Here is a 15,472-nt window from a genome sequence, read left to right on the forward strand (position 1 = left end):
TATGGACCTGAGTGTGATGCTGAATGTGGTCCAGGAGCTGCCCTAGCTTGTATGAACCTGAGCTTGATCTCCAGATCCTCAACTGTAAAGCTTGATCTACCAGGGGCCACATGGCCAGACTTAGAGAGGTCAAATGTCCCAATCTGACTCGAGTCCTCTACCTACACCTCTCCCACCTCAACCAGGGACAAGAATGTGCTCAGCCTCGTGACCCAGTACTCAGAGCCCCCCAGTGGCCGGAAGAGGTGGCAAAGGGTGTGTGTAATGGTAGATGAGTGGCCCCAGGCTCTTTCTAAGGCCTCACTGGGCTGCTAGTGGGATGGAGCTAGCTCCCTGCACACAACAGAGCTGGGTACCTGCTCTGCAGCAGACAGAAGGCTAAGGCAAGCCCAGGTCTCTGAACTCCATGGAACCCCAGGGTCCTCCCACAGGAGGTGGCTGCTCACTGAAGGGCCAGATCTCTAGATCAACCCTGAGTACCCCGACACTCACTGGCTCCCGTATCTCGTCTTCTTGAACTTGTCTCTCCTGTACTGTGCGTGCTCCTGCTCAAGGGTCCCCACCCCCGAGATGACCTGCTTCAGCGTCTTGTACGTCTCCTGGGGGTCGTCGATGATGAACGTTGAGTATTCCTCCTGCTCAGGGCCGTCGTACACAGACTTGCTGCCGCAGGCCTCTGCCACGGGGGGTGTGGGAAGGGAGATGTCAGAATGGTGTATAGCTGAGGAGTCTGCTCTCCCTAGCCATGTCTCTGCATACCCTCCCTCAAAAAGCTTTTCCTTCCCCTCAGAAAAGAAGGGGGCCAGCCACTTCCAGGATCAAACACTGTCCAGCCTGGAGGACCTCTTGGGGGTTGGGGCTGCACAGTCAAGGTTTCTCCAGTTTACATCCTAACACTGCATATCCCAAGCCTCGGTATTGTCTCCAGCCAACCTCACCGGGCGAGCTTCACACTCACAAACCCATGTGTCCACCATCAAGCCAAGAGAGAGGTCCACACCTACACACTGGGCTCAGCTGTCTGGGGGGCTATCAGGATGAACTTCCATTCTGCATGTCTACAGAGCCTGACACATGTCACTCACGGTGATTCTGGCCAGGACATACCAGCTATGAGGGTAGCAGGAGAGAAGGCATGTCCAGCAGTGGCCAAGGAGCTTTGTTCTCTACTGTTGTCATCTCCCCAGACGGTCTTCCTAATCACCCCGATGGCAGCCATGCTATGGCCTCTGGCCATCACAAGGACCGTCTAGGCACCAGAGCTGCCCTTACTCACCTGACCCTGAATACCTGAGTTGGTATGCTATTCTGCCTCACTGTCCAAGGCTAGGCCCATACTCAGGCTAGGCCCTCAAGCCCTACCTACAATCCTGCATATGCCATGGAACGAAAGCTTGTTTCCCTTCAAAGTTATATGGTGACACCTTTGCTTATTTGGTTGGCTAGTTTTTGAGTCAGAGCAGCGATTCTTAGGCCAATGCTGCAACCCTTGAATACAGTTCCTCACGTTGTGGTGACCCCTAACACCCCCCCCCCAAAAAAACCCTATTTTCATTGCTGCTCCACAACTGTAATTTTGCTGCTGTTATGAATCATAATATAAATATTTGTGTTTTCTGTGAAAGGGTTTTTGGACCTTCAAGGGGATCTCAATCCACAAGTTGAGAACCACCAAGCTAAAGTTTTGTTGTATAGAACTGATAGGCTTCCACTTAGTATGTAAATCGGGACAACCTTGAACTTTCTGAGGTCATCCTGCTTCTGTCTGTTGAGCTCTTGGGTTACAGGCAAGTGTCACATGCATGACTTGGGTACAGAAGTCTTAACTCCTAAGTGCAGTATCAGGAGGTGGTCCAATCACGAGGGCAGAGCCCTGGAGGATGAGACTAGTTCCTCTGTAAAAAGAGGCATCTTCCAGACTTTCAGGCATAGTGGGAAGTCAGTCTGCAATCGGAACCGCCCTCCCCAGAACCAGCAGTGCGATGAGTGGACTACAGATGTCTTAGACTCCAGAGCAATGAGAAGGAGGTCTCTGTCACCACGACCACGGACAACCAGCTTACAGCAGTCCAAAGCAACCAAGGTAGAAGACACAAAAGATGCCCTAGTGCTACCCAAAGGCATGAGCAGTTTTGGACCTGCACAGAAGGGGCTGGCAACTGCTAGGGACAAATCTGGGCAGGCAGGCAGTCCTGCTGAGGGGAGAGCAGAGGCAGGGCCATGCTCCTGTAACACTGAGAAAGCAACAGTCGAAGCCATTCTGCTCAGGTCTCACACAGAGACTCAGGAGGAGTTATAGAGAGAGGAGGCGATCTTAACGTGACAAAGAACTTGGCTGAACTGGGCTTGTGATCTGTTCCGTGCAAGACAGAACTCGCTCATGACATGGATATTCAGCCAAGGAGGCTTCTCAGTGAAGAGGCGGAGGACGAGCTGGTTGCTCCTGACTGAGAAGGTGGGGAAGAGAGAAGTAGCTCAATAGAATTGTTAAACAAAAAGGACCAGGGAGCGCTTGGCTTTCCCATCCTATAAGTGAGAAAGAAGCATTTGGAAGGAAGAGAACACCGAGGGTGGTGCGGGCTACAGACTCACCCCCTTATCTCAACACAGTCCAGGGGGAAAATTAGGGCTCACTCAACAGAAACTGCCATCAGGGACTAAGGGAACAGAGGGCAGGGTGGAAGGAAGGCTGCATGACAGCTTGGGCCCTACAGGACTGGACCAGAGAGTCACTGGCTATTGCTAAACATGTTTCTCAAGGCGAGGGACAGAAGACTTGACAGGCAAACCAGAGAGGAGCAGGGCTGCCCTCAACACCGAGAGGTCAGCCCTTAAGTCAGCCATCAGATTCGGAATTCCTGACTGCATTATTAAATTGATTCTGAAACAGGAGAGGAAAAGAGGAAACCGGTATAAACGAGAACAAAGCAAGGAAGGGAATGGAATTTTCTTGGAGTGGGGCAGATTTAGTTATCTACGGGACATAGTCTAAAGTTATCTGATGATGATAGTATCAGTGTAGACCAGGTGGACGTGTATGTGCATGTGTGCGTGTGTACACATGCAAGTGCGTGAGTGTGATCATCACGTGTACAGTCACTGGGGTAGGAAAGACCCACCCACCATGGGTGACACCATTCCCTAAGCAGGAGATTCTGAATGCATGGGAACATAAGTTCGGCGCTGGTGTGAATACACTCACTCACTGCTCTCTGGACGTAACGTGACTAGCTGTTTTAAGTTCCGGCTGCTTTGATGTTCCCCAATAACGGGCTATCACTTGGAACTCTGAGCTAAGTAAACACTTTCCCACTTAAGTTACTTGTGTCAGGGTGTTCTATCAGCACCAAGAAAGGAAACCGAGGCACCTGTGAAGCCGAGCGTCCGGGGAGCTGTATTGTGTTGGCAGACTTTGGCAAGGCCACTGGCATGTCTACCCAATGACTGAGATGCAATCTGTGTGAGGAAAATGAACAACCGGACACGTGCTTTTACTGACCGACCCTCCGTCACCATCTGACCATCTGAGAATGAGACCGAGGTGCTGGTCCAAGTTCAGAGCTCTGACTCCGGTGAATGTCACATTTGGAGACATGATGAGGGGATGTCTCAGAGAGCCTGGCTGACAGTCATATGCAGGGAGGACTACAAGACACATGTAGCCATTGTCTGCTCTGGTCTCTGTTGTTGAGCCAAGTGGAATGAAGTGACGGTTGGAAGGACTCAGGTTTGATGTCGTGTATGAGATGCTGGTACCAGATACTACAGGAGTCACCCCAGTCAACTTCCCAAGGTCTGATGGGTGGTACAACCTGGTCAGCAGATGGACAATTTGGCTTGCCTAGGGGCACGGCATGGTGAGCAGGGCCAACTGTCCTCCACGGGGACTCTTTCCATAGCTCAGCACTGCAGGTGCCATGCTGGCCTCCAGTACAGGCTCTCTCCAAGTCCCAGACTTAGCACTGAGTTACACTGGGTCACCACATTTCAGAGGGAATAAGAAGGAACTGCAGCAGGCACATGTGGCTTGGCCAGAGGAGAGGCCATGCCATGGGAGGGACAAGGGAGCTGCTCAGGGTTTGAAAAGCACAATCTTTAGCAGATAAAACAAGCTGTGGCCCACTAAGGAAGGGACTTTCTGATTAGATGGGGGATAAGCGCCATAGGTGAAAGAAGGAGCTATCTAATAGAAACGGGATATCCCAAGGCATTAGAATGCTCCAGCACAGTGTGTAGAGGGTGGGAGACTTGGGAACACTTAGTCCTAAATGGGATGTCTTCACTAAACCCTTCCTCTCAGGACTCAGGAAACTATGCAGAAGAGGATGCGGAAAGACTGTAAGAACCAGAGGGGATGGATGGTATCATGGAACCAGTGTCTTCCACAACACACCATTGCACACATGAGCACACGGAGACTCTGGCAGTCTGCACAGGGCCTGCACAGGTCCAAGCTAGACAGGGTCCCAGTGCTGAGAAGGGTAAGAGCTCCCATCCCTAGCCAAGAAGCTCTCTCCACCTGACAACTGTTTGCAAAGGAAGAATTTGTTTTCTCCGATGGAGTCTCACTGAGTATATAACGATGTCTGAGGACAGGCCTCGTGCCCAGAAGTAGATGACCAACACAAATCAAACTCAGCAGTATTTTTTTTTTGGTCTCATGTTGCTTTGTTTGGGCATTTTTAAAAATCTTACCAGTCTTTTGCTTATATAATATGGCTTCTGAGTTAAGTGTTTTCATGGTGTGTGTGTATGAGAGCATGCATACATACTTTTTGTTTTTGTATTTATTTATTTATTTACCTGTTTGTTTCCTAAAGAGAAAGCGAGAAAGAAAAAAGGAGTGGTATTGGATGGGTGGGGAGGATCTGGGAGGCAGTTTTTATTTAAACAAAACAAAAACTGTCCACCAACAAAACCACCAGGACAGCACTAAGACGCGAGGCGGAAGCGCAGAAGCTGCACAGCCTCTGACTTCCTCAGGGCGTGGTGCTGGATGAAGCCAGTGCCAAGGTTTCAGCCACAGTCAGTGGACCCTTATTGTTAGGACAATCCTTACAGGGAAGAAGGATGAGAATGGGAGGGCAGTTCTCATCTGTCTATTTCTATCCATCCACTTCCCTGTCAATCCCCATGTCTACCTGCTTGCCTGTTCATAAAGAGATATCTGTCTATTCCCACCTACCATCATCATTATCCATTTCTGTTTGTCTGTCCAGCTACCTGTAAGTCCATCTATTAGCTATTTTCTCATTTGTCCATCAATCTACTCATCAATTTGTCCATCCATTTGTTCATATATCCATCTACTTGTCCATCTGCCCATCTGTCTATCTAGGAGTCCATCCAACCAATCAACCAACCAAATAACCCAATCAACTCAACCAACCAAACAAACCAGCCAACCAACCAAATCAACCAACCAACCAACCAACCAACTAACCCAACTAACCAAGCAACCAACCCAACCAACTCAACCATCCAACCCACCCACCCAACCAAACTAACCAACCAAACCAATCAACCAACCAAACCAACCAACCAACCAACCAACCAAACCAACCAATCAACAACTAACCTAATCAACTCAACCAACCAACCAAACCAGCCAACCAACCAAACTAACCAACCAACCAACAAATCCAACAACCAACCAACTCAACCCAATGAACTAACCAACCAACCCAACCAACTAAACCACTCAACCAACCCAAACAACCAAACTAACCAAACCAACCAATCAACCAACCAACCAACCCAACCAACCCAACCAACTAACCAACAGCTGTTGGCATCTTCTCTGTACCAGAACCTAGTGGAGATAAAACCTGTCCTTTGTTCAAAAACAGTCACACAATATAGTGAATAGTTATGAGGCAGCTGTACTCGCAGTGATGGAAGCAAAGCCAAGGCTGTTGAGCAGCAGAGGCTGGGGAAAAATGAACAGGGAAACTAGGCACCAGCCAGCCTGAGGAGGATAGGCTTTTCAGGTTGAGGGAGGATGGGGATCCTAGGACAGGAATGGATCTCCACAGTGCAGGAGAGCCCCAGGCTATGCAGCATTGCTAGAAGAAGCAGGAAGGCATCTACTCACAGGTGTAATCACCCTCAGTATTCACCGAGTCTTCTCAGTGAGACCCCAACCTCTCCAAGGCTCCAATGCTACTCTGCTTCAGTTACTATAGTTGGAGCTGCCCACAGCTGGCTACGTGCTTACTGAGTCATTGAGCAGCCTTAGGTCATGGCCGCTTGCATCCTCATAGTAGGTACTGTGAATGCCAGGCTTGCTGGGCATGAAGATGAGACAAGTATGTACATGAATATGAGTCCATGTTGTGTTCAAGAACACAGGTGGGCATGCACAGTTGCCCCGTGCTGTTTGTGCATAGGTGTGTACCTGCCTGGTGCACTGTCTGTGTATCCCCAAGGCTAGTCAGTCGACACTGGGTGGTGTGGGAGAGCAGGTGTGGCTGGGATCCCATGTGGGCACTGGTATGAGGTCCATGGAGATCCCACCCTCATCCCATCAGGCACAGTAATGCTCCTGGGCCAGAGCAGGAGAATGGGAAGAACTTGGCATGCCTACTTCTAGGCTTCATTGTACATTTTCACTGGTGCATGGGGCCCATCACATAATCCCTCAGAACAGATGGGAGACCTCCCAGCTCTAGGGTAGGCGAGTGGTTCACTCGACTATGATGGGTTCGCACCTCTGAGTTACAGACCTCAAACCCTGCCCACGTGACATGTAATTCATCTCATCTAGGTTGCTTGCTTTAATTCTACAAAGAAATTAAATCTTAAGGGTGACGAAGTGACAGATATTTGAAACATGCAGTATGCCTGTTTCACAAGCTGCTAGGCATGTACCATATTCATATGTGCGCACACAGTCGTGTGTGTATCTACATGTGTGCACACATATAGAACACATGTACACACACACATATGCACACATGCACACATACACACACCTCTAGAAAGCACAAGACAATGAAATCATGGTGGTGTAGATGTCATTGAGAAAGGCTAAAGAATTTGGAAGTTCACAGTTTGCATGTTAAGTTCTCTCTGAAAATGTCAGAATGTCCACAGTCAATTGCTCTCAAAACCACACCAAGCTCCCGGTCCATAAGTGGCTTAATAGACATACACAGGCACAAAGGAGCCTCAGAGGCTCCTGGGGGACACTTCGGTGGTGCCACCCCCACTTCTAGTTCCCCACAGTGGGTGCCCAGGGCCCACACTTACCCTGCATCTTTTCCAACTTGCCCATGTACAGGTTAAAGAGAGAGTAGATGCGTTCTGTCTCACGGTCTCCATCAATGTCCAACCGGATGTCTGCTGGGAGCCCACTGTCCAGAGATACAGATACAAAATGGTGAATATGAGAGGGGGGGATGGAGGGAGGGAGAAAGAGACAGAGACAGAGAGAGAGGCAGAAAAAGGGAGGGAGAGAGGAAGGGAGGGAAGAAGGGAGAGATAAAGGAGATAGAGACACAGGCAGAGACACAGAAAGACAAAGAGGAACACACACACACAAATGCAGAGAGAGGGAGGGAGGGGGAGAGAGAGAGAGAGAGAAGGAGAGAGATGAAGAAGGAGATAGAGACACAGAGGCAGAGACACAGAAAGATAAAGAGGAACACATACACAAATGCAGAGAAAGAGAAAGAGAGAGAGAGTGGGGAAAGGAGAGGGAGGAGGGAGGAGGGAGGAGGGAGGAGGGAGGGGGAAGGGGAGGGGAGGAAGAGAGGGGGAAAGAGAAAGAGAAACAGACAGACAGACAGACAGACAGACAGACAGACAGACAGACTGACTTTGGACACATTAGTGATATGGAAAAGGGTCTTCTTGGGGCACACGGGGTAGAATGACCCAGAATAGCCTCACATGAGTCCATGAATCCCCTCACCCTTGAAGGCTATGTGTGAGGCTCTGGCTCCTGTCATAGCCTAAAGATGGAGGAACCCTTGCTCCCTTCCCTGGAGGGTTCTGAGAATACAGGGCCACACACCCTCCTGGGACCTGGGCTCTGCACTAATGAAGCTGATACAATTACTCCAATGCTCTGGGATGGTTAAACTACAGCCTAGGGTGGGTGACCTTGAGTGGTCCTCTACCTCAGGACTTGTCACATGAGGCTGCCAGTGCTTCTCTTATGTACACAAGAGTCTAACAAGGGGAACTACCAATCTTCATGGCACTAGGTCATCTCTGGGGTTGGCAGAGTTGGCAGAATCTTGACGACAGCAGGAGGCCCAGCTGACCACAGGGCCAGGAAGGCAATGGCCTGCCGCAGTTTCCAAGAAAGGGGATGTATGCTATGATCCAAGTAGAGAAACCAGGCTGAGGCGTCTGTGAGCTAAGCATGTTCTCAGGGATGTGCAAGCCATTCGTGTTCTTTGTAGAAGAGACAGAGAACCCTGCCCTGTCTTCAGACCCTCCACACAAATGTACCGCTCCTGAAGACATCTCTGCCCCAGGTAGGACTTAGAGAGAACCCCTGAAGGCTTGCAGCTCCCACCAGCCTATGCAGAGCCTTCCTGAGGACCACGCCAAGGGTTCTCTGCAGAACGGCTCTGTGCACATGGTTTCTGAGTAGGTATTTGTTGCATCTCAGTGAGTACCTTAGCTGACTTGCCTTATGCAGTGTGAAAGCCACCAGCTGGGCTTTGGATGAACATGGCTGAGGAGCCAGGGACCTACCCGGTGCAGGGAGTGCAGCCAGCAGCCGTATCTGAGGAGGCCCTGCAGCAAAGCCAGTGGCCGTTCAGGTAGGCGGATGGGTGGAAGACGGTGAGCCGCTTCTGGTTGCACTGACTCACTTTGGTGAGGATGTCGATCCAGTCCTTGGCCTCCACACAGTTGTTGGCCTGGATGTACAACGCGCGCTCTGGCTGGATTACCTGGAACATCTGAGCAGGCAGGGTGGGATCAGGGGCTATTGGTCCAGCTAGTGGCAGGCCATTTGCCTAGCTTCTGGTAGGTTCAACCAGTGGGCCAGGTAGAGAAAGAAGTGGAATGTAGGAGTGGCCAGGTGTCCGAGTCCCCAGGCCTGGATATGCAGGGGGAGCGGGGAAGGGCGCGTTGCCAACAGGAGAGGTGGACGAGGAGGAGGAGGAACCACCTGTCAGGTTGGAAGGGGCCGTTGCTCACGTTTTTCATCCTGAAGGACTCCTCCTCTAGCCTCTCCACAGCCAAGATGTTTTCGATGGGGATGTTGCAGAGCGGCTGGTCACCTACAGCAAAGAAGGTGTGAGTGTCCTGCTCAGATGCATAGCACACCCCAGGTGGGAGGCGCCTCACGGCCCAGTGGCTGCAAAGCCGCAGCAGAGGGCTCCTGACTGTCCTCTCCTGGAGGCTGGGAAGACAGGAAGACTGTGGATGCGGGGCTAGGGGTAGACATGGGGCTCTCAGAGCACAGGACATACACATAGGCAGGACCTTGGGACCTTAGAACTATTTTCGGACTGGTGACAAAGCGTCTCGCTCAGGCCCATGAGAGCATGGCCCACACCATCTCCAGCACAACGGCACGCTGGCCAGTTTAGATCTAGGGCATGGCAGAGCCATTCGGCTCTATCCCTATGACCAAAACTTGGAACTTTGACATCCTAGCCTGATAAGGTACAAAGAGGCCAGGCTAAGTAGCATCTCCCTAAGCCTTTCCTCTTTTTCTTTCTTTTTTTTTTTTATTGAATCACTACTCTGATGCTCTGCATCCCTCATAGGAGCAAGAAAGACACGAAAAGGGGTTCCGGGGGGCAGCGATGCTACAGTCGAGGAGATAAAAGTCGGGGGTGAAGGGTCTGTAGTACCACCGTCAGCTCTGTACCCTCTGACTCTATGGGGGTTCAGGGGGCAGAGGCCTGAGGCTGAGTCTCTCTTAGGTCTCATCTGCTCCCCAGGCTTCTGTGACAGTCAGCCTGCACTGTTAACTGGCAGGGCCTCCCTGGCTTGCTGGGCCCTGAGGGAGGGAGTGGAAAACCTCTTTACCTTTGCTTTTCTGGTAGGTGAACTCATGGTTCGTCAGGCGAAACCACCTCTTCTTGAAATTCTTCATTCCAAACCGTTTCCTTCCTTGGGCCCTCTTAATCATGAACCTGTCACAAAGGGCACCCGGCACTCACTGAGTGTTCTCCCTCCCTATTTAACTCAGGCCTCCCCTTTCTCCCTCCCTATTTAACTCAGGTCTGCCCTGAGTTTCGGGGGGGGGGGTGCACATCCAGATTGGCTATCATCCGTCATGCCAATAAAGCTGTTTTGGAAACCCACAGACTTTCTTGGGTTATTGGGGCCTGCCATTTTGCAGCCATCGTGGAGGATGTCCCTGTGTTCCAGCCACAGGAACCCACAGTAGAGGAGGCAGTCGTCATTCCTGGAGGTTACAGATCAGCTGAGGCTGCAATTAGGCCCTCTGGCCTCACATAAGCAGGGCTGACCTAACCCAGCGAACAAGCTGAAATGGGCAGAACCAACCCCACAGCTCTGTGTTGGCAGGTAACGGACGGAGGAGTGCGGTGGCAGAGGTGGAAGTAAATCTGTCTAACCACGGTGTGGCACAGTTACCACTGCACACATGGACATAGATGATACTTCAGCTAACCGTGTAGACAACATTCGGCCTGAGGACGTCTAGGGTAAATGTTCAAGACCTTGGCATGACACTGTGTTGGCAGAGCTGGAGAGGGCGCACCTCTCCTGCAATGATCAGTTACCACTGACATACGGTTTGTAAGCCCTGTATACACTGGGCCAAGTTAAGTATTATGAGACAAGCCTGGTGCTTTGAGGTTGTGAATTAAATGCATATCACATGGTGCCATGAATGCATTGTCGAACACTTGATTAAGGTAGAAGGTGAGTAAAAAAGAACAGATGCAGGTAGGGTGGCCTGATGGGTCAAGTTTGAGCCAAAGAGACACTGGGAACATGAGCCTAGCCAGACACAGTCTCAACTAGGGACCATGATCTGGGATGTGGGGCAGGTTTCACGGGAAGTAGGCATGTCTGTCAGAATTGATGCAAACAAGGGCAGGATGCATTCCCCAGGTGCCTCAGGCAGGGCTGTGGGTTGGAAGGAGTGGGGGGCGGAGAAGGAGGTCAAGTACACAACAGTCTCGACTGCCGAGACCTAGTTCCTTACCCTTCTTTAAGCAGGATGGGCTGCTCTATGCTCTTGGGGTCCCTTCTTCCCGAGGATGAGATCAAATCCAGGAACTGAGGTAGGAGGAGATCAGGTCATTAGAAGAGGAAGCCCGTGGACAGTGTCTGTTCTGTGGAGCCCTAGCTGGGATGTATAGACTGCTCCTGAACCCAGTGGGGAGATCTGGGGATGTGAGTCCTAGGACAGCTGGGTGAGGGGTTGTTCTTGTCTCCAGCATAACAATCTAGTCTACCCCTCCAGGTCTTGTCCATCAGCTGTGACCTTGTCAGGGCTGTCACCGGGAGCCACATGCCATGCTGGGGAAGATATTTGAGCTTTGTGGGCCTAAGTCAGGTTCTATTGGTACATCCCGAGGTCCTGACGGGAGGGAGGTGTTAGCCCATCCGGAACCCACTAGCTCTGTCTGGCTGAGGTTACTGTCCCCTCTGGTCCCCAGCTTCGGTGTGTGACCTCTCCATTCTTTGGATTCCCTCTCTCAGTTGAAGATCACCCTGAGCTTCTTCCCTTTCCTTGTCTGAGACTTTTATGATTTCTAAGGGAGAAGTTGAGTAGACCGTTTCTGAATGGTAGAGCAAAAGCAATGTCCGGGGGCCGGAAGTGTCTTTCTCTATTACATCTGGCAGCGGGCAGCACACATGGGCATTAAACACACAGTCAGCGTAAGACCTGTGCTGACCAGTTTCGGTCAACTCGACACAAACCTAGACATATCTGGGAAAGGGAGACTCTCAATTGAGACTAGTGAATCATTCACTAGTGGGCGTGTCTGTAGGACACTTTCCTGATTATGACTGATGTGGGAGGGAACAGCTCACAGTAGATGATGCCAACCTGAACACGTGGTCTTGGGTGGTTTAAGAGAGCAAGCTGAGCAAGCTATGAAAAACAAACCAGCCAATAGCATTCCCCTATGGATTCTGCTTCAGTTCCTGCCTCCAGGTTCCTGCCTGAGTTCCTGTCCTGACTTCCCTCAGTGATGGACCATGATGTAGAAGTGTATACCAAATAAACCTTTCCCTCAACCCCAAGTTGATTGTGGTTAATTTTTATCATGGCAATGGAAAGTAACTTAATAGAAGGCCTTTGGTACAAAAAAAAACTGAGGGTGCGTCTCCACATTAGACTCAGGGGAGCCAATGGTGACTTTTAGGGCTGGCATACCAGCCTCAGTTAAAGTGGCAAGGCAGGTCCTGGGAATGACCATGAAGAGGACGTGGGGAACTGTGCCTTCAAGGGGGTGACACTTACATTTTTTACAGCATCTGCATACTTCTGCTCATTGAAGAATTCATAGAACGTCGCCATGTATGACTCCTTAAAACTGGCCTAAAAGGAAATGGATCACCTGCTGACAGCCACTAGCATTAACACTCATGGCCCAGGTCACAGGTCACCTGCTGAGAGCCACCAGCATGGATGCTCACAGCCCAGGTCACAGGTCACCTGCTGAGAGCCACCAGCATGGATGCTCACAGCCCAGGTCACAGGTCGCCTGTGCCGTTTGCCAGCACGGGTGCTCATGGCCCCAGATCTGAAAGCTGTAACACACGGTGACAGGTGCAGCGATTCCAGATCACCTGGGAGAATGGGAAGCATGTAGCCCCACCTAAAAGGTTCAGCATTCATCTGGGATACACTAGCCACAAAGGTTGCTATGGAGTCTATGTTGAAGCCTCCAGCACAAAGCACATCTTTATACTCCTACTGACACCCGGGAACTGGGTTTATGGGCTACGAACTAGCTACAGATGTAGTCATGAAGACTGGTACTATGAGCATGGATCAAAGCTAAGGTAAGTCTGGAAGAACCGGAGTTCAGGGCAGACAAGAGGCCTCAGCACCAACCCCTGGTCAGGCTTGTGACCAAAGGGGTCGGGGGGGGGGGGCGGGATATGCTGCTGTTGAGGATGCAAAGGCTGCATATGGATGAGTGGCAGCTGCAGACCCTCCCTGGGTTCGCTTCTATAGCAACGGCATCCCAGGACAGCAAGGTCAATATCACATAGCTAGCCTACTATGGCTAAAGGTCCTGGGACAAACCTGAGGGGGCTCAGCCACTGTGTCCACTTAAAGAGTAGGACGGGGCTGCTCTGCTCACCATGGCCGGTGAGCCTCCCCACAGTGACTGGTAAGGGCAGTCACATGGCTGAGGACAATCTGTCCTGGCAGCAGGACATGCTAGACTGTCTATTTTTGCAGCTGGGAGATGGAGACACAGCTTTAATTGTCTTTGCTATCCTCTTAACTGTGATGAACACACCCTCCCCTGTATGCAAAACATTTCACTGATGGCTTATGCAGAGAGGGAGATAAAAACCCCAAACCCAACACCCCAGCAGTTATAGAGACAGTGTGACAAGCGTAAGCTTACAGACTTGGACTTGGACAAGCTGCCAAGGGTCTGGATCGTCTTTGAGATCAGTGTCAGGGTTCTAGAAGTCTGTGGATCCTGAGGAGACAGGACGAGAGAGATGTGAGTATTATTAGGTCAGTGGGAGAGCAACTGTTAATCCCGGAATAAGATAATATGCTGAATGGCACTAAAACCTACCATAGCATGGGATATGTGCATCAAGGAGATCAGTGTAGCCTGGGGCCTGTTTCATCAAGACCCCAGGTTCCTGGCATTGAGAGCTGAGAAGGGCCACATGGCTGAGGACTCTCTGCCTGATATGACAGGGACTCTCTCAAAATTAGAGCAATCTTGCGGATCACTATAGCCCTAGCTAGGGTCCCACAAACCTTGCTAGGGATGCCTGTGGCTTTGCTATGACTTGGAGGGTGTGGTGGTTTGAATATGCTTGGCCCAGGGAGTGGAACTATTAGGAGGTGTGGCCTTGTTGGAGTGGGTGCAGACTTGTTGGAGTAGGTGTGGCCTTTTGGAGTGGGTGTGGCCTTGTTGAAGTGGGTGTGGCCTTGTTGGAGGAAGAGTGTCACTGTGAGGGTAGACTTTGAATTCCTATGCTCAAGCTCCATCCAGCATGGAAAAGACCCTCCTCCTGGCTGCCTGAGGAAGACAGTCTTGCCCTGGCTGCCTTCAGACCAAGATGTAGAACCCTCTGCTCCTTCTCCAGCACCATGTCATGCTGCTATGCTTCCCACTGTGATGATAATGGACTGAACCTCTGAAACTGTAAGCCAGTGTCAATTAAATGTTTCCTTTATGAGAGTTGCCTTGGTCACGGTGTCTCTTCATAGCAATGAGATTCTAAGACTGAGAGTTTAACTTAATCCAAAGAAAGCTCCAGCAGGTCATGTTGTGAACCCCTAGCAGGAGGCTATTCGCCTATACCTTGCCCCTGCCAGGCATATATCTATTGCCCCATTAGAAGTCTATGCCATACTGAGACAGGGCTTAGCCATAGCATGTGCACCGTGAGTAGATGAAGAAATGTGTGTATGTCTTAGATAGGGGTGGGGGGACACTAATAGTGAGTATTAGTATCAGGTAAGACTCTGGTCAGACATGAATCATTATATAAAACACTATTGAATGGCGGTCAGAGAGATATTTAGTTGGTAAAGTGTTGTCACACAAGCATGAGTTTGATCCCCAGCACCCACGTAAGAAGTGAAACACGGTAGTGTGCACTTGTATTGAGGAGGTGGAGACAGACAGGGCCCTGGAGCTCACTGGCCAGGTGGTCCAGCCTAACTGGTGAGCTCTAGATCCCAGAGAGGGACCGTGCCTCAAAAGAGACACGACAGACAAAAGAGACAAGACAGCTGGTGCATGAAGAAAGAGATCTGGGTTTGACCGTGCACCCCTCCACCGAGACACACATACACAAATATAAAATGAGATAAAATAGTATTCATTCTTCCATTGGGGTGAAGAAAGCTGCCCAGCCCATCCTCTCTTCCACTCTCGGAAGCCTCGCTGGTGAGGGAGGAGCAGCTGGCTGAGGGGAACTTGCTCTTTAAGAAGGACTAGCTGGTTGAGGTGGACCACCTAGCTGTGAAGGACTGGCTGTCTGGCTTACGGGACAACTCCCTTACCGTGTGGTGGGGTGTCAGCTGGAAAAGGTTTGGGGACAGGATGGCAGGAGCGAAGAACCTCAGGAAGATGAAGCTGCTCACGGCGGTGTACCTCACATCCAAGTCATCTGAAGCAGACGGGGGACAGTTTCAGTCTGGGACAGAAGCATGGCACACAGGTTCCGATCTTGCTTGGCAATTCTCAAGGGCCTTGCAGACCAGCCAGACTTGGCTTAGACTCACTCTCTCTCTCTCTCTCTCTCTCTCTCTCTCTCTCTCTCTCTCTCTCTCTCTCTCTCTCTCTCTCTCTCTCTCTCTCTCTCT

At 50.8% G+C, this 15,472-nt stretch overlaps 1 protein-coding gene across 1 annotated transcript in view; it reads right to left on the bottom strand.

Moving 5' to 3' along the window:
* Rasa3 (RAS p21 protein activator 3) overlaps nt 1-15,472 on the bottom strand; it is a 114,543-nt gene that overhangs the window by 2,614 nt on the left and 96,457 nt on the right. Inside the window, exons 15-23 of the mRNA XM_028766289.1 lie at nt 15,170-15,276; nt 13,542-13,619; nt 12,419-12,496; nt 11,150-11,223; nt 10,000-10,106; nt 9,160-9,242; nt 8,710-8,918; nt 7,252-7,355; nt 493-676 (exon numbers count right to left, since the gene is read on the bottom strand). Of these exons, the coding sequence (XP_028622122.1) occupies nt 493-676; nt 7,252-7,355; nt 8,710-8,918; nt 9,160-9,242; nt 10,000-10,106; nt 11,150-11,223; nt 12,419-12,496; nt 13,542-13,619; nt 15,170-15,276 (1,024 nt within the window). The remainder of the gene's footprint in view (nt 1-492; nt 677-7,251; nt 7,356-8,709; nt 8,919-9,159; nt 9,243-9,999; nt 10,107-11,149; nt 11,224-12,418; nt 12,497-13,541; nt 13,620-15,169; nt 15,277-15,472) is intronic.

The sequence above is a fragment of the Grammomys surdaster genome, unplaced genomic scaffold (genome assembly GCF_004785775.1).
Source record: "Grammomys surdaster isolate TR1022 unplaced genomic scaffold, NIH_TR_1.0 167, whole genome shotgun sequence".
Classification (NCBI taxonomy): domain Eukaryota; kingdom Metazoa; phylum Chordata; class Mammalia; order Rodentia; family Muridae; genus Grammomys; species Grammomys surdaster.